The sequence below is a fragment of the Triturus cristatus genome, chromosome 11, assembly GCF_964204655.1.
Source record: "Triturus cristatus chromosome 11, aTriCri1.1, whole genome shotgun sequence".
In the NCBI taxonomy this organism is placed as follows: Eukaryota; Metazoa; Chordata; class Amphibia; order Caudata; family Salamandridae; genus Triturus; species Triturus cristatus.
In genome coordinates this window covers 435,761,179-435,781,369 of record NC_140594.1, presented here as the reverse complement: position 1 = coordinate 435,781,369, position 20,191 = coordinate 435,761,179, and the positions used below count along the sequence as shown (strand labels likewise).

General features: G+C 41.2%; 1 protein-coding gene across 1 annotated transcript in view; it reads left to right on the top strand.

The window, feature by feature from the left end:
• CDS2 (CDP-diacylglycerol synthase 2) overlaps positions 1-20,191 on the top strand; it is a 335,907-nt gene that overhangs the window by 215,782 nt on the left and 99,934 nt on the right. The window contains exons 8-9 of the mRNA XM_085636351.1: positions 9,710-9,797; positions 11,606-11,674. Coding sequence (XP_085492477.1) covers positions 9,710-9,797; positions 11,606-11,674 — 157 coding nt within the window. The remainder of the gene's footprint in view (positions 1-9,709; positions 9,798-11,605; positions 11,675-20,191) is intronic.

The following is a 20,191-nucleotide window of genomic DNA, read 5'->3' as shown; positions in this document are numbered from 1 at the left end:
CCTCTGAGGATGTTAATGAAGAATGGTGTGGTGTTTGATTGGAACAAAAGGTGTGACGAAGCTTTTAAGTGTGTAAAATACGGTATACTCCATGCTCCTACGCTTGGACACTTCAATGTAAATGCGAAAACATTTATTACTACAGATGCTAGTGCCGTTGGCATTGGAGCTGTTCTAACTCAAGTGTACAATGGTGAAGAAAGAGTTATCGGATTTGCATCCAGAAGGCTGCAAGGTGCGGAAGCATCATATTCCGTGATAGAGAAAGAAGCTTTAGCTTGTTGTTGGGGTATAAAGCATTTCCGCTACTTTGTTTGGGGGTTACCTTTCAAGGTTCGTACTGATCACAAGCCTTTAATACACTTGTTTAAAGGTGGTAGAGGCTTGGAAGGTAATGTCACACCAAGGATTTCCAGGTGGATTCTGTCAGTAATAGAATACAATTTTGAAATGGAATACATGAAGGACTTGAGAAATGCCGTAGCGGATTGCTTGTCCAGAATGCCAGCAGATGTCGTTGATGCAGATTTGGAGGATAGTGTAGAAGTAATTAAGTGTAATGATGAGCAAGCGTTTGATAAAGAAGAATGGGAGTCTGGTTTGTTGAACGATGTGGTATTACAGGAAGTTATGGGTTGTGTATCGGCAGGGTGGAAAGACAGTCATATACAAGATATTCGTTTCAAAAGTTATTGGAATGTTGAAGCGGAATTGAGTGTGAGCGAAGGAAAGTTATGGAGAAGAAACCTATTAGTACCACCGATTAGTCTCAGGGGTAAGATTGTGAACATAGCTCACGAAGGACACTTGGGCAGGAACATGACTAAGAGATGTGTTCGGCAGTCATTTTGGTGGCCGGGTATGGACAATGAGATTGAAAATGTTGTCAAGGACTGTTATGCGTGTGCAAGAAGTGACAAGACGAAAGTCATAAGGCAACCGCCACTAGCGTGTCCAGGGTTTCCTATGCGTCCGTGGGAGAGGGTAGCAATTGACTTTTTAGGCCCCATTTTCAAACTTGGTTCACGTAGCAAATTCTTGATGGTCCTGGTGGATTATCACTCGAAATGGTTTGTTGTGGAAAGCACCGATTGTATTGAAACTGAGAAGGTGATTGGATTTATGGAAAGAATATGTATGAATGAAGGAATTCCCAAGACACTTGTGTCAGATAATGGGGTTCAGCTAGTTTCCAGAAGGATGCAAGAGTTTCTCTGCGGAATGGGGATCAGTCATGAGAGGGTTACATTATTCAGGCCTCAGGCCAATGGGTTGGTAGAAAGAATTAATCGTTTGATAATGGATAATATCCAACTCTCTATTTCTAATGGTTTATCGTGGTCAGAAGAACTTAAGAAATTGGTGTGGTCGTACAGAGTGACACCACATTCAGTGACAGGGGTGTCGCCTTTTGTCTCTCTTAAGGGATGGGAACCAGGTATGAAAGAAGTCCCAGGTTGGCTTAAGAACAAAGAATGTGTGTGGGTTGATCGTGAGGCGGTGAAGAATGATGTGACAGAACAACAACGTGCTGTCGCAAGGTATTACAATGTCAAGAGAGGTGTCAGGAATCATGATTTGAAAGTTGGAGATTGGGTGGTCATAAAACGAGGGGGAGTTGTCATTAAAGGTGAAAGTAAATTTTCGCAACCAATACAAATCAAAATGGTGAAGAGAGACATTCTCATTATGACTGATGGTTCTGCTTGGAGCGCTGGTAATGTTTCTAAATGTAATGCTCCAGATCGGAATGTGGGGGATTAATGTTACTTCTGTTGTGTTCGTATTTGACTTATAATAGAATGCTCATAATCTCTTATTGTATGTTCTTCCTATTTTTATTTATTTATAAAATATGTAAGGAGGAAGATGTGTAGAGTTCTTTCAGTAGTGGAATGTAGGACTTGTTGCTAGGTTAGAATGTTGATCTTTGAAGGGAGAGTTAGTACTGTAAAGCTGGAAGAGTAAGCTGGAGGTGCATGTTCTAATTGCTACAAATAAAGATCATCATCACTTATCCTGTGTTGGAGTGGATCTTTACAGTTTGTTTGTTCTGAGTCCATTATATACCCTAACCGGCATCATTGCGCGGTTCATTATCGCGCTACTGAGCCATTTAGGATGACCTCATATCCGGTGCGCCAAAACCTGGACGGTAAACCATTGTTCTATATCGTCTTTTTGCCTGCGCCATATTGGACTGGTCATTCAGGTGATGGAAATAGAGGTGGTTTGCTCACAAAGATATAAGTTTAGTATTACTCAAATATTGACATATTGCACACATCGGATAAAGGCGTGTGAGACATGACACACTAAGTATCGTGTTGCACGTCTACATTTCAATAGGGGCTGATCCATGTAGATATGGCATTGGGAAAAATATCAACTTTGTAATAGCGGATGATGGTGCACAATTAACAAAAGCTCAACAAGGGTATTGAAAATAAGGAAGAAAAAGGCGCTCTGCAAGTTAACGTGTAGGGTACAAGCTTAGTGAGTATTATGGTGCAAAACAGGAAGGAGGAAACCCTTGCAACCCCTCAATATGTGTAGGACAAAGTCCTGCAACCAAACAATCAAAACAATCCTGTGCACACATATGGTCATAAAGTCAATGTTGACATAGGTAAGCACAAAGATGAAGACAAGTCGTTCGGATATGAACACGTAGTTCTTTAATTCTCAAAGCAGCATGACCAGCCGACACGTGTTTCGTCGGGGAAAATAATATGATAATCCCACGACTCTTCAGAGCTGCCAACAGTAGCCAGAATACAGTTGATGCACACAGCCGGTGATACTTCCAACCCGGCTGAGTCTCAAACCAGTCAGTAGAGACGATAAATCAGTCAAGATACAGGGATATGTAAAATACCTTAATTGTAAAAACAGTTCAATATCATGGTAAACGCCGCCAGTAACAGGAAAGCCCAAATCCCGAATAAAAAACTATGTAGCTGGTGTACATGTATCCAGAAAACGTAAGTAAGGCCAAACAGTCACGACACGAGTAAGTGTCCGCAAACTGACAATTATGGCAGCAAAAGAACACGTCCTGTCACCTGTAAAATCGAAGTAATTATTTTTTAGAATAATGTCCAGGCATTCCAATATGAATGCATCAGGACGATCTCCTGGCATTCTGGCTAGAAGAGTAGCCACCGCTTCTATCGCCTGCTGTTGAGGTATATTAGTATATAATGCTCTGATGTCTAATGTGACCAATATTTCACAGTCCGGGTCATATGGTGCATGTTCTAATTTGCTGATAATATCCCCTGTGTCTCTAATATGACTGGTACTTAGTGGTAAGTGGGCACAAAAATGTGTCCATGTATTTGGACAGGGGCTCTGTAGATGAATTGATGGAAGATACAATTGGCCGCAAAGTAGGGTCACTGATATTCTTATGGTTGTTCGGTACACCATATCTGGCTGGCATGACAGGGTTGAGTTTATTTAAAAACTGATGTTCTTTCTCACAAATCACCTGTTCTTCAAAGGCTTTTTTTGTGGCTATAGTTATCTGATCTTGTAGTTTAGTGACCACCCCTAATCTAACAGGCATATAATGATCAGATATTTATAGCATTTGATTCATTTTGGCATCATGTTTTTGCGTGTCCGTAAGGACTATGACTCCTCCCTTGTCACAGGGTTTTATGGTGAGGTCCGTTTTATTTTGGAGTTTTAGCAGCGCGTTATTCTCTGATCTGGACAGATTTGGTCTTATATGTGTGTTTAGTTATTCTCTGGATCTCACTAAGTACAGACTTTTCAAAAATTGCCATCTCTGGCCCCACCATGTCAAGAGTGGGTGTAAAAGTTGATTTGGGTTTACAACCAGAGAGGTTGTCATCATCTCCCGCCTCTTCTCTAAGTGAGAAGAATTTCTTAAGGCGTATTTTCCTGAAGAAGGCATGAATGTCTTGGTTCAGTCTAAATTTATCACAGTAGGTACTGGGCACAAACGACAGCCCTTTACTTAGTACTACTGACTCATCATGGTTCAGGTTATGCATAGACAAGTAAAAAATCGGCATGGTGTCTAACCTAGAACCATTGTTTATGATTTCCAGTTTTGGTGATTCCGGGTCCTCATGTACATTTGTGGAGGTTGAGGGTCCATCTGTTGGTACCCTCTCCTGCCTAGTTTCGAAAAATGGTTTCTGTTCTAGCCCGGGCCTCTCCCTAAAAAAGGAGGTGGTGCCTGATAGTAGGGTTGATAATCTCTTCCTCTGCCCCTCTGTGGTCTATGTCCTGAGAATAGTCCTTCATAGTTTATAGGGGCATCACCATCAGAGTCTGATATATTAGTGTCAGAAAATGTCAGGACTTTCCTCCTATTATTGTATCCATGGGATTGGACTTCACCTTCATTCTGCCACTCCTGGTAGTAATTGGTTTTGAGGTATGGATACGCCTTTTCTTGCGTAAACCATTTCATGTCTTTCCTCAACTTATCCGTCTTTTTTTTAATCAAGTATTCTTCGAAATCGTGCAATTCCGCATTAAGACTATCCAATTTAAGTTTTGCTTCTTCTACTGCTGTTCCAGTCTTAGGTTTGTCTTCTAGCTCTTGAATTTCTAAATTGAGAGCAGCTACTAGTTCTCTGGCTGTTTCTATAATGAGAATCATCCAATCTCTGGAACATCTATTACTTATGTGGGACCATCTCTCTAGGAATTTACGCAGTTCTACAAACAGAGCCGGTACATTTCGTACCCATAAGCTCGATGGAATCACCCCTGCCCGGAGATACTCCAACATGAATGTAGCATGCGACTCCATTCTTTTGGATTTTTTCCTTAGATTTAGCAATGTCATCCATTCATTATTTTCAGCACTTAATAATGTTACTCTTTGGGTCGAGCTAGGGGTGTCACCTATAAGTGCTGTAAAGTCTGCATCAGTGAAGCCAAAGGTTTGGAGGACTGCCATGATGTTCTTTCGCAGAATATATACGGGGGGTTACTGGTGAGGGTTGTCACTCAACTATCTTTAAAACAGCCTACAAAGCTATAATCGCTTATCTATATACAATAAGAAACATTAAGACAATAAATAGTTCTAGTAAAGAGTGATGACCCCACACATGCCCCAAAGGTGGATACACAAACACCACTGAGTCAAGAAAAAGTAAAGGAAGACCAGGTCAACAGTTAAGCTGAAGACATTGTTTAGAAGTGCACATTCACTTACCTCGTCAGTGTGATGAATCCTCTCTACACAGCCTGTGATTGAAAAAACACTGGAACCTAATGTTGTAAAGGCACCCCCCTAAAAGAAAAACTTATCAGGTCAGGGAACAGGGGGAAGAAAACAACCAAACACAACTACCAAAGTAGAGTTCCCTCCAGACCTATATTTCTTTAACTAACGGCTTATTGAAGCTCAAATACGGGGAATAATAAACTTTGTACTCCACACAGAATAATTGCTTATTTTTTCTTCATTTATTTAATTTTTTATCCTTTTTTTTAAATAGAAAAAAACTTTGTGTATTCCAATCACAGTATCATATTTCAGATAATTCTATACAATATGTGTACGTGATTTCAACATTTTAAAAGTCACATTAATGACATAGTAACAGTTTGATTCTACCATTCCCCACATTCAATCATACCTCTCTCAACTCACCACTAATGTCTCCAAAACTCAATACATTCATTCTCTCCACCCCAGAACAACACTGCATGCACAGATGGAAAATGAATGATGAAATCAACCCTCAGTTGTTGGGCTGATCACTGGGGTGCCACACTCTTATCACTGGCCGACGTACGTTTCAATGGTGATATACTTTTTCAACCATCTTTTCAGGACCTGTTATTTATTACTTTATAATGGGTGGAAGGAGGGGGAAGAAAGTTCTGCAATTATAAAGGAGAAAAAAGGTCAACGTTATCTGTTTTTTTAAAAATTTCTCCTATATATACTATTATATCTAGCGAATGTAACACTTCATAACATTTATCTTAATTGCGGCTATTGACTCCTAAGCGCTACTTAGAGAGGAGCTTAGCCAGGTAAAAAAGGAAAAGTATAGACACAAATTTGACAAGAAAGGAAAAATAAATTTAGTTCAAAGATATAAACAAAAGACAGTGAGTCTTGATTGCTAACTTTACCCCTGTTACCGATTTTGCCACAATACCACTGACTTCCCCCTGTGAATGGTAGCTGGTATCCTTCCCTAGTGAGTTGTGATGTCACCTCCCCCCTTCAACCCAAGTGCTTGAGATATCCCTCAATGATTGGCTGGCAGTGTCCTATTGTCTATAGCTGGTAATATTTCTCCCTGGGTGGTTGGTGATGCTAATCCCTCGACTTTGAACTGTCCAATCAAGTCTCCGATGGATGGCTGGTAATATCCTTCCCGGGCAGTTTTCAGATTTCTATCTCCTTCAACTTATCTTTTATGACTGAAGATGTCCCATTTGTATTGCTGGTGATGTTCCCTCTGTTAATTTTTTTTGCTTGCTTAGATTTTCATATCCTAGATAGCTTGTGACGTCGTCACTATCCTATCATGAAGTGGACTGGACAACTAATACTCTAGCAATTTCTACGGTTGCTTCCGTTTTTCCTGTGAATGATGTACATTTAATTGAATAGCCTACTGTTTCGATTCGAATTTTTTATTACTCAGTGGTTAGATCAAGGCTAGAAGATGCTTGGGAGTTTGATACAAGGTAGAGCGACTGGTGCCTTTGTTGTGGAAACAATAGGATGAAGTCCAAGGACAATTAAAGTTCCTGTCAGAGCTGCTATAGGTGAGGTCACATTTACTCTTTGGTGGAGGTGATGTATAGGAGACGGAATGTTGTAGTAGTGTGACTATCAAGTCATTATTATAGTACTGAAAATGGACACCAACATGGAGCATGCATGAAGGGACATTGAAGTGCTGCACAACTAAAAACTAAGATAAAGAACAAGAAATGTTCATATACCCGGTTCGCCTTGCTAGGCTCTGCACAGCTCATGTTACTGTATGCATTATCTGTCGAGTCATTTCTGTTCCAGATGTTTATATATACTTTATTATTTATTGTAATTGTTTCCTATATTAACCATTGCAATGTATAAATGCATTTGCTTCTCCTTGTAAAAAGATATATTCTTATTGCAATAGCAATAACTGGATATGACAGGAAACAAGTTACTTGGTACGGTGTAAAGGTAAAAGAGGTGTCATGCCTCTATAACTCTTAATCAGGTTGCCAATATCTTTGTACTGTTATAGCTCTATTCTGCTCATGTCATATGACTTCAGGATTCTGTTATTACTTTATCATTCCGTGCTAGCTGCTGAGATTCATGTCTAAGTAAGTCGAATCGCAAGGGAACCCAAATGCCTTCTGACCGTTGTGTGTGAAGGGTGACCTACACATCTGACATATTGCAATAAGGGAAGCTCTTCAAGAAGTCTTGAACCTTACGGCGTGGGTTATACTGCATCACGTGCCCACACACCTTTCTGTATATAGTAGGATGGGTGCTGCATAGTTTTCATAGTGTTGCCATTATATCTCGTACTTAACCCAGAAGGGACATTGAGGAAGGAGTACCAGGTCTAATATAATGGACAGTGATCTGAATATTGCTGTACAGTGCCCTGTTGTTTCCAGATAGTTCCAGGACAAGAGTTAAAATTCAGCATCGGGTGCAGAACAGTGCTGGTATTTCGAGTTGACTATCAGCCCTCTCTCCACAAACCCCTTCGGAGTGTAGTAGATACTATGTCGAATTTATAATGTAAAATGCAGTGTCTATTGTTGCATGACACTTCTTCAATATAAAGGCAACAATAGGCCCGGTGTAGTTAATTATTGATGTGCCCAAATTTGTCTCCCATTTATTTCTTCTCGACAATGTGTCTTTTGTAATCTCACCCTGTACAGACTTATAGAACTGGCCACAAAGTTGCAGTGATCAGTGGAAGTGTTATGTAAGAGGGTGTGCAGAGTTGTGGGATATTTTGAGGGAATGTGTTGTAAACACCTTGATAGTTGCTGCACTGTTGATAATAGAGAACAATCTCCAGTGGAGTGTTATGGGTGTTAGTGCTATCCATTTTAGGGGTGAAAATAGTCTTTAGAGAGAATATATAGTGCAAGGTATACATCCTTAATTTAGCAGCTGGTTTTTACCTTTAATTTCTAGTGTAGGTGGTATCAAAGGATTATCCTCCAGCAGTGTATCCGGTAAGCACAGTATTGAATTGCTGGCCGTCCTTTATAGTCTTGCCAGGCTCATTTGGGACAATGTACTCAGTTGAAAGTGCCTAGGAGCTTCTTCCCAGGTTGTCTTGATAATACTTGCAGATGTTGGTTATGTGCACTGTACAGTTGCACTACCAGGTGTGTTACAAATGGCGGAGCAGTGGTTTTGTACGCATAGAAAGAAATAATATACTTGAAAGACCAGGACCAGAACACCTTCCATACTCTATGGAAGTGTCGGCATTTTACATTTAATACCAGGCTGGTTACACCCCATGTGAGTTTAATAAAGAGTGTTTCAAAAGAGTGAGGAATGGGTTTCACAGTTGGTATAGCAAAATAGATGTAGGAGTTTTGGATGTACTACCATCTGCATCAGGGCTGTGCAGCTTGCCATTGATAATGGTAAGCGGATTCAATTGTCTTTGATCCCAGGTCTATATTGAGGTGAATGTGAATGCCTAGATATTTTAAAGATTTTTGTACTTTTTAACATCACATCACATGTGGCTGAGTTGACAGTCAAAGGGAACTGTGGTGAATTGCTCCAATTTATTGTAATATCAGACGTCTGACCAAAGAAAATAATTTTGCAAATGATGGGGGCCAGATTGGAAGTTGGATCTCTGATGAATATATGTAGGATATCTGCACACAGTAGAAATTGGCAAATTCCCAGAGGGCGGACAGCCATGATGATGGGTCATCGCATTGTGACAGTACCTGTCACCACTCCTTGGATTTATCTCAGAGGTCACATTTCAGGCCAGAGTTGCAACGCTGTGTGATCTTGGTACCTCAGTGGTGCATTGCAAGTGTAGAGTCACTGACAATAATGTGACAGAGCAGATCTCAGAGAACCTAACTCAGAGCACTCCTCACCCTTCCCCCTAGATCCACTCCGTACTCAAGATCCATTTATACTGAGAGCAGGTGTAGTCTCCTATGTTGTACCGAGGCACAGTGTGTTACAGCACAAGAGGCGTAGTCCCGCCTTCCGTGAGCTGGAGGCAATCTGACAAGGGCATTAGCAAACCAGGTTAGGTTGTAGTTGAGTGTTGGCAGTCACAAATCTGATTGCGAGGGCTTACGTCATTTCAGGTTATTTACATGGATCCTGTTAGGTAGTGCTTTCACGTCCTCACTCCAGGAATGCGACTACACCACAGTGGGTGCAGTGCGCAGTCCGTTATAACCTGCCAAGGTTTGTTGAATATGTCACATGCTGAATAATAGGGGGTGTCCCTTGATGGCTGGTTGGGACTGATCCGCGTCCTCCACTGTCATATTAAAACAGCACAGTGGTGACTCACCCTCCCTTAGTAGCTTGATCCCAGTGATTCAATGCCAGTGACAGAGTTGGTGGATTATGTGACGTGGGCACAGTTGGTGAGTCAGAGTTCCCACAGATTGAATGTTTAGATTATTCACTTTTGTTCTGTCACTGCATGAAGCTTTTTCTTTCTGCTTCTAGGTTCATCGTTCCAATCTCTTGTGTCATCTGCAATGATATCATGGCTTATATGTTTGGCTTCTTCTTTGGTCGGACGCCCCTAATCAAGGTCAGTTCAACGAGTTACTGTGTGCAGACTGCTTCTAATATTGTTATTACATACTTGCAGGCCCTTGCCTATGCACCACTGTTTTTACACTTTTCAAGAACCATTTAAGGATACTATTCCTTGCTTACGATGTCTAGACTATCAAGTCAGCCTTTGTGGAATTGTTTTCAGATGCAGGGTTGTTAATTCTGAACCACCAGAGTTAACTATACTAGTGTGGTGGGGAGGGCGGTGTTCCTGTTAATTTTGGAGGTGTGAAATTAATCAGATTCTGAGTAGAATTCTGAGTGAACCCATAATTGACTCGATGATAATGCTTCACTTCTATTTTTCTGGTGATATCCCATTCTCCTCCTTACTCTGCCCTAGAGATTTCAGGCGCTTCCAGCAGCTAAAGTTCCCAAAGAAAATGGGTTTGCAGTGTTATAGTGAATTTTGTAATCTCGGTTCTAGTGAATTTTGGAATCTCGGTACCTACCATTATGAACTCCGTTCACAAACTTATAATAGTGGCCTTAGGGCCTGATTAAGATTTTTGCGGATGGGGTACTCCAGCACAACTTTGATGGATTTCCCGTCCCCTGATATATAAATCCCATAGGATATAATGGGATTTATATTTCAGCAGACGGGATATGCTTCACTGTTGTGACAGAGTAACCCGTCCACCAAGATCTAACCAGGCCATAAATCTTTTTAGTTCTCGCCTACTAGTCAGCGAAAGCTGTCTGATTGTGAATGACCGTTTGTGGACTTGCCAAAAACATACATTGGGGACTTACAGCCTACACATTGCTTACCATTCATTGGCTTTATTGTCACTGTCATGTGCGTGCTACTTACTTAGTGGCTTTCCTTTTTCTTCCGACTGCTCACTTTTTTGGTTAAGTACTTTATGAGAATGCAGGTGTTTTGCAGCTCTCTCCTTCATGCTCCCCCACAGTGCACACCTGCTCTGTGTTGCTCTCATATGTGTGATGTTTGCTCTCTACATCATGCACTTTATCTAGCCTGCTCCTCGTGCTGCTCAACCTTGTGTGCTGCTCACTCTCATACGTGCTAATCCCCCGCTCCACGCGCTTTCCATTGTGTGCTTCTCCCTCCACTCTGTGTAGCTCTCTCCCTGATGCTCTGTTTTTCACCTTCCTCTCCCCAACACATGCTCCAGTGTTCGTACCCCTGTGGTCCCTTTTGCACTAAAATTTCTTTTTATTTTTTATTATTATTTATGGACCTTAGTGGCAACCACCATCTTGGATTGGTAAATAAACAGCATTTGGTTGGTGCATGCAAGCTTTCTGACGTTTGTGTGCACATATGTCATCATGCATGTGTGTGCCAGTGGAATGACACAATCACAATCAGTGGTTACGTCATCACACCTTTTTTCTTTTTTTGTATTTTGCTTCATCTCAGACACTGTACAGGATCTTACAGAAGTAAAATGAAAACACAGTAGGTCCCAAAAATGAGACCTATTGACTTTGCCAATGCTGATTTAATTTTGCCTGTGTCCTCTACCTATTTTGTGTCTCTGAATAGTTTTACATGCTTGTTAAAGAATCATTTAGCTAGAATGAAAAATGCCTTTTATTGTATTGCATTGAATTGTATTCCAATTTGGCTTTCTTCTTCCCACTGACTCCTGGTTTTGTACTGCATAAACGGGCAGGCTTACCATGGCCAAGCCGAGGGTAAATACATGTGAAGAGGATGAGAGTCTTGAAACATTCTGGTGCCTCAGAGGAATCTGGTTCAAAGGAACGTTTTTAGCTTGAACTTAATCCTTACTTTTCTCATCTCTGCAGCTTTCACCAAAGAAAACGTGGGAAGGTTTCATCGGTGGATTCTTTTCCACTGTCGTTTTTGGACTGCTGGTAGGCCTTTCTACCTATTTTGTGTGTTTCTGCCTGTTCTGCTTCACTAGTGCTAAATGTACTTCCATGCTCCCTTCTGATGACCCGTATTTCCTCATCACAGGTTATCGCTTCGCTGTTGGTAGTAGTAGAGCACATAAAACGTTCCTGCTGTGGAGGGTGTTTGCTTTACCAGTTCAGAAGTCAAGCTTATCTTTTAATTTAGCACGTAGTACACTTTTGGTAGAAAAAAATCATTAAAGAGCATAGGTCAACAATGTATTATTTTATAGCAAAAAGATTTTTTTTAAAGTTTTTAACAGAACAGAGGCACAGGGGATAACATTATTTTCGCAGGAGCAACCATTTTAGTGAACGCAGAATAATAGAACGAGAAGCAAGGTCTTCTAAACTTAGTCCATTGAACACATGGCCTCCCAATTAAAGATAGCAAGGTTCCAGTATGAAGTAGAGAGGTAATAAAACCCAATTAACCCTTGAATATTCTTCCTGTCCTTTCTTCTGAACATTACTGTAAAGTCGATGACAAACATCTGGACCCTGAGCAACCCAGATAATTCTATTGGAACAAAGTGTACACCAATAGAAAAAAACTCAGTTATATTCCAAAAGGTTACATACACAATTCTTTCAGTAAAAATCAGCCAAATCAACAAATACCTTTTGAGTAGTCAGGTCGCTATTGACTTTTTAATATAGTGTGGCCATCCACCCACAGCTAGTTTAAAAAACAAAAAGCAATAACAATTTGAATGTCACCTGTGATAATGCTCATAAAGTGTTTATAAGTGTTCAAAAGGACAATGCCAAGTGTTAAAGAAAATCTGCGCACGTGCCAATTTGAAGTCTGCAAGTCTATTGGCAAAAGCAAAATTAATCTGTGAATCACAGAATTTGATGACAACACACCCCGGTGAGCATAAAAGCTTTCTAGGCAGGTGTAAGAAAAAAATTTATGTTTTCATGCTTCGTGCTCAATTGGAGATCAAGTGACGAAACTGAAATAAAAGCGTTACACAGGTTGAGGACTTGAAGTCATAGAAGAGTGTAGAAAAGGCCTTCAAACTGATACAGAAATGAGCTGCAACTCAAAGGATTCTCGCCTGTGATGCTGGGCTTAAGAGTGAGGTTAACAGAGGAAGGTATAGCTTGGAAGTTCTAGCTAGTACTGGGCCGAAAGGTGGCTGCAACAGTTAAAGTTACGCTAAGCCACTATTTAAATGTCACAATTGTACCGATTTTAAATGTAGATGTTACATTTTATCCATGATACTAAATTTAAATAGTGTACATATTGTGACACTTCAGTGACCCAATAAAATAAATGAAAACTGACCATTTGAAAGCAGAATTTCATCGGTCACTAAACTAGCTTGTTAATGTATTAATTTGCAAACAACATGGCTGTATAGCCAAACAGTACAACAAACATCTAATACAATTTTTTACAGAATAGCATAATTCAGTTTGTTGATTTCTAATCATTCCTTCTACTCAAGGAAGCCAAAGGTAGCCGTCATCTGGGCCAGTTGAGCAGTTATGTAATGGGTATTCATTAATCGATATACTGAGAATCAGAATATTACAAATTAAATGATACAACCATATTTAAAACATAATTATTTACAAATCAAAATCATTGAAAGCTATGGATACATGATACAATGAAATCTTAATTTTCATTGGACAGTTACTCACAAGAAAGACCTTAAAACAACTTGAAGAAGGTCTAATAAACACAACTGCATAGGTAAGTTTGATAAAGAAGATCCTATTCTCCACTGTAATTCAAAAGAAAAGTGAACACATATATGATATATTCATGGTGAAAGAACAACTAATAAAACAATCTTACTTTATCTCGTTTTATTGGCAAATTGATATTTGACTTTTATTTTTAACAAGCTGTGGTAAGTCTTTAGTGTATACTTTATAATATGCTGTTTCGTGTTAGGTTCCCACTAGCATTCATTTGATTCTGCCACTTGAGCCTCTTTGGCATTAAAGTAAAGAACCATTCAATAGAGAGGAAGAGGCGGAGTAGAAATGTTTGAAAGCATCTTCTGCTGTGAACAAAGGGGATCCCAATTAAGTGGTCTTTGCCCTCTCACATTCATATACTATACAGGGTCAGTAATCCTTTCCTATTCTTTTTTTAATAATGATTAATATTGGGGTCTAGCATATATTTGAGTGCTTCTAAGTTTAGCAAATTAATTGAGGCACTCAGGGAAGTATTATTTTACCCACTGTCAGGAGGATACTGCAACCTATTCACAGTGCGGCCCTTATCACCCACCCACGTCTGTAGCTGTAGTCACACCGTGTACTAGTAGCAGCATGAGCAGGGGGAGCATTGCGAATACTGAATGATTTATCCCCACTACCATGTGACAGCCGGTTAGATACTGATGTTGGCTTCGCATGTCTACTTCACTTTATATGGTTACCTCTTGCTCAGAGCTTCATAAAATGATAACACTGAGTGAAGTGGGTAGAAATATTCAATGCAAATAACCAATCACAGATAAGTGCAATACTTTAAAGCAAAAGCATTAAACAAGCCATAATCCATTTTCAAGTGCAAATAACAACCTTTCTGTCCCGATTTAAAAGGTACGTATAAAGTAGAGAACACGCTTCAAATCCTTAGTATGTATTTTTGAGATATTAGCGTTCTAAAAAGATGTTGGGAATCCCTGTAAGTGTTAATACATTTGTGTATCTTGATAGTTGAAAAGACATTTTTTGCTTTGCTTATCACTTTGACGAATATGCATGAAATTTGGTAGACTCTTAGCATGTTGAGTTTACTGTTTGTATTTTCAAATTTGTGCAAGTTCCTGGGTATGGAGGGGTGAATAAGTGTTAATTTGCTCAGAACTTTGGCACTTGGTGACAGATTTGCACAAAATGTATTAGATGTTTTGAAGATTTAGCAATCCGTTAGTTTGTTAAGTTTTGTGCCAAACTATCAATGGGGGCAAAGTTAAAGGAAAGAACAGTTGTACCTTTTTAATTTGAAATTGTAACTGAGAAAAAGCATTGGTGTGTTTTAACACTTATAATTTCGACACTTCAAACTTGATGTGTGCCGGTGATATTAAGTGCAGTGTTACTGTGAAAAGCTACGCTTTCATTTTTTTTTCACAAACAGGTAGGCTAAATATTACCATAAAACTCATCAACACAGCTTAAATTAAACACATTTCCAACTGTAATACTAAACACTTAACCCTATATCCTTAACGCCTGCACCCCAAGCCCTGTGTCCTTTACACTTAATAATTTAGAAATATATTATTTTTTAGAAGTGTTGAATTCTCTGAAGCAGTACCAAAGATGGAGGGAAGGGGCATAAGACTTTCATTTGTCAATAACTTAGGCACTGTTTGATTAAACTGCATAAAATGTGGCAGGCCAGTTAATAAGTTAGAGCGAATGGAAATATTTCAGTTTTCGTTCAGATCCAATACAGGGAGAATGGGGGCGGGGTCTTAAGTTAAAGGTGAGGCTTCAACTCTCTTTTTATATGTTAATATACCTGGCACTGTATGTGATCAGCACAAAAACAGTGTTTCTCTGTTCTCGACATATCAGGCTATAAAAGATGAGCCGTCGATGTTGGCACAGTTCCTGGTTCCTTATAGTATAGATATATTAGCTTACAATAGTCACTAGTGAGTAGCATCTAGTAAGATGTGGCTCTAAGCTAAACAGGGTATTTTTTTCATAGAGCTCTTATGTGTTTTGGAAGCAACTCACTGAAATGATTGACTTTAAGGCATATGGTACAAGTACTCACTTATTTATGCTCTTTGCTCTTTCTTCCCCACTGGTTGGAAAGAAAAGTGTTTCATTGAGGCTATGCAGCAGCCTTTGTATTTCACTAGAAGAGAAGTGCCTGCATTCAGTAAAGTAAGGGGAAACACTTCAAGCAAGGAGCAACATTAGTGTGCATCTCTAAGCTAAAGTACCTTTTTTAGTAGGCAAGCGATGTCTTGTAGGAGTTTCCTAAACTGGTGGATTCTTAACGAGGTTCTGTGTTGATTGTTAAGCATAGCATTATTTACAGTTTATAGTGAATAGCAGTATTGCTTTGAGGGTCCACCACAGTGAGCATACTAACCTCCCCCAAAAAGGACATCACTTATGAACAATGAGCACATTATTTTTTACAGTCTTTCAGGGAAGACCTGCAATTCATTCATTCATTTAATTATTACCCTGAGTACTGCTGTTAGTCATCCACAGCAACATAAACATAATTCTGAATGTTATTGCCACCATTGGGATCTAGCTGTAATTTCATCATATTCCTACTCTTGCATGTATTGCTGTCAGTAATGAAAGTATGTAAATGGCCAAAGACGGCAGCATGTCCCACCTTTCTTCCAAACGTTAACACCCACGGCCTAAGGTTCTTGGGAGCGAGCAGTGGCGCGCTATATGCTGCATTCCAGGAGGATCAGGTTACTGATTAACCACGACCACGCTTGTTTTGAGTTTCTTTGGGAAGGCTCTCCTTTAAGCATGGTTTCGCTTTTCCTAAGCCCTCTGAAACTGGCCCTGCTTGCAGGGATACCTAAGCCTCCTCTTGCTGCTGCACCCTGTCCTCCAAAACGTACGCTATTAACTAGCCCCTGAGGTGATGAGCCCTCTCGTGCTCGCCAGGGCCTGTTGGATGTTGTGATTTCTAGCGCTGCCATCAGACCAGCACCACGCACCTTTCTAGCCGAGCAGTCTCTGTCATGCAGAGACATTCATGGAGCACACATCAACAGCCCTGGGATTCCTCTGCCTGCTTGGTGAACGTGATCCTATTTTTTAAAGGCTCTCCTATAAGTATTAGTTGCCGCTGGTTACAGTGACAGATCACCGTCACGAGGTGAGAGTAATGCTTTTATTTATCCGTTTAAACATTGGAAGGTTTGCAAACATTATATCGCAAAAATAAAGCGAGGTCTGAAGCATAGGGTGAGCTGCAGCACAAATGAGCGGTGACGCCCACTCAGAGCCTCCTCCTTCCCGGCCATTAATACATTAATAGAGAGTTCACACGCATGGATTAGTGTGCAGCTGCGCCCTCCTCACCCTCCCCCGTCGGAGAGATGCAAAAAGTTAAATTACAAATATAGCCACCACCTGCAGATTCCGGCAAACGGAGGGCACAGTCTGCTTTCTAATTGGCTACTGTTTTCATCAGAAATGTTGCAAGAGAGTGCAGTACATAAAACTGATTAAAAAGTAGGCTACGGTGCAGCTGGTCATGTCAGGAGTAAGCGGTATAACGAGCCCCGCTCCCAGTGTTTTTGCATTGTCACTGCTTCTGAAAAATGTTTTTTAGGCGCTGGTGCTTTATGAGCAAAGGCGCTTGTCTCTTTCAGTGTATTTTAATAGGAGGTTTTCACAGTTATCGTGCCCCTGTAACAAGTATCTGGTTTCACGTTCTGTATGCATGTGGGTCACATGTCACAGACCCAGATACAAAGCAGCTGAGCTCTGCAAGAGGAGGGGAAAGGGGAGTCAGGTTTACAAGAGTGGGCTGGGGAAACAGCAGGGAAGGGGTTGGTGCTCACAACAGTTTGGAGGACTAGGAAAGGAAGGAGGCTGCGTGTTCTGCCGCATGAGCAGCTATGGGACAACCTTAACACCTTGGGGTGGGGGCCCTCATGCCACAGCTCCTCGCCAAGCCACCCAGTTGACTGTTTACTACATGCCAGTCTTACTCCTTGAGGAGAAGGAATGGCGTGCTTGCATGTAACTCCCCCGCCCCATATGTCGATGATGCGTTACGGCACCAGAAAACACACAAAATTATATAGTTAAAAAAAATACGACTTGATTTCACACAGCGTTATATTTAGTTTGAGGAATACCTCGCAGAAGCATTGAAGGTGTAAACTGTGTTTCCACGTTTTTAAAGTACATTTACCATACTAATATGTGTAACTCCGTTGCAGTGCACAGCGGCGTCGCGTCTCACTGTATACCCTTATCCACTTGTACGTCTTGCTGTGATATATTCATATGGGTGTCTTGGTCAGGTGGTTTGTGTGTCTGTTGTTGATAGATGCATGCCAGCTGACACCAGTAGACAAGTTTCTCTTTGGGAGGGATAGCCAGCCCTTAACTAAGAGGTTATGAGACCTGTTTTTTATGAAATAACATGCAGCTGTGTCCATGTCGGTTGGGCATGTTGCATAAGTTGTTCTTGTGTGGCGCAGATCCCGTTCTTACTTAGCAAGTGGCACGGAGCTATGTATGGATATACTACAAATCATGTTTGCTGGACTAGAATATCTGTTAGAGGATGGGTTGAAATACGAATTTCAAGTAAAATGCCCTTTGCATAGCACCAAAAGAAATGTATAAGTGCAGAAGTCTGTCTGTCCCGGCGTCTCCCGAGTGGGCCCAGCCAGAGTGTCACTGCGGGGCTCTGGAGACATCCCAGGGCCTCTGAAGTGATCCTCTCCAGCACACACAGCAGCTCCGTCAACCACGCCTCGCCCAAGAGACTAGATCCTGCAGAGGTGAGAAGGGCCTGCAGAGGTGAGAAGGGCCCGGGACACGTGGTGCACGCCCAACACATGACCACAGCGGGCAGCGAGAGCTTGGAAGGAGTCATGGCAGTTTATTGTCACCACCAACACGTTGAAGGGAGGTGCTTTTAGATCACTGACATTTCAGAGCCTTGTCTGGAGCAGTAAGCGCTATAAAAATGCAATTTAATCTACAATAAAGCTGTGTTTGGGCTTACAAAAGTCAAAAGTCTTTATCCTGAATCGGAATGCGTCCGCATGCATTTGTTTATGTTGCAGTTTTTATATAGCGCTAACTCTACCCGACTGTATCTGAGCGGTTTACATAAGCTCCAGTTTCATTACACATAGTCACTTTCATTTTTGGGTGAGGAACACAGGTACGGGGAAATTAAGTGATGTGCCCAGAATCACAGGATGTTGAGCTGCAGCTGAGAATCAGACCTTGCCCCTTAGTTTTGAAGTCCGCAGCTCAGGCCGTTACACTGCAACCTCTATTCAATGAACTTGCCCCTGAAGGCACAGTAAACATGCATTACAAGATGTCCACAAACTCTGCGGTCCCATGGGGCCGCAGGCTACGAACCTCCTTTAAGCACCAGTGTGGTGGAAGATGGGATCAGTGGGCTGCTCTCACTGGGGTGGGACATCTTCACTAAAGGGCACTCCTCACTGGGAAGAGGATCCTTTGGTGGCCCTCCTCACTGGTGGACCTCCTTGCTGATAGCACTCTTTACTGGTGGCACTTCACACAGAGGGTCACTACTCACTGAAGTGCACTGTTTATTGAAAGGTACTCCTCACTGGTGACACTCCTTGCTGAAGGGTACTTATCTATGGTGGTACTCTCGGGCAGCTGCTCACCGAGGGCTCTCTTCACTGGACAACAATTGTGGACTATGTACTTCGCACTGGGGATATTCCTTACTGAAGGGCACTTCTCGCTCTGGTGCAACTGCTCACTGAGGGCTCTCCTTAACCTACTTGTGGATTATACACTGCTCATTGAAGTGCTGCCTGGTTTGTTTCTATATATAAAGACTTGCTTGGTAGAAGAAATGTGTGGTAAAAGCGTTGCATGGTAAAGACATATGTTATAACGACATACAACCTCACTGAGGCATCAAACCAAACCCACAAAAATGGGAGAAACAGTAGATGGAGGTGAAGGTGAGTTGTGAGGGACCATGAAAGTGTCAGGGTGGACTATAGTACAAAAGGTAAAATCATTCTTGAAACCCTTCAAACACATCCTAGTATTGGGGTCTGTGAGTTGTACAGCACCAGCGCACCACCACCTCAACATCAGCACAGCAGCATCTCAGCATCAGCAGAGCAGGACCACCACATCAGCACAGCACCACCATGAGCGCAGCCACACCTCCGCATCAATTTAGCACTAATGCAGCACCACTTCAGCATCTGCACAGCACTACCGCTGCATCAGTACACCATCACCTCAGAACAGCACCAACTCAGCATTACTCAGCACCACTTGAGCACTTATTTATTTATTTAATTTATATGGCGCAACAGCTACCCAACAAGGGTTTCCCAGCTCCCCAGCACCACCTCAGTCTTCCCTCTGAATCTGCCATCTGTTGATTCTTTCCTAAAGTCTGTCTGCTGCTCATGTTGTAAATCCGATACTATTTCCCAGCCTCCACCCTTCCGTTGTTTATGTCCCCTCAATAACAAAAAAATAAAACTATAAAAAACAAGCATTAGAACAGGCAGGAAGAAATTGCTAGAATTGCAAGGACAAAAAACTAGAATACATTTTTTAAGGTAATTCTTTTTTAATTGTGTCGTTCAGTTGTACATAATGTCTTTTTGGTTTTATATATATATATATATATATATATATATATTCACTTAAAAAAACCATAGGTTTCAGGCAAGTTTTAGTCAGGAATTAGCATTTAAAAAACCTTAGAAATTCACAGAAAAAAACATAGGTTTCAGGGGTGTTCTA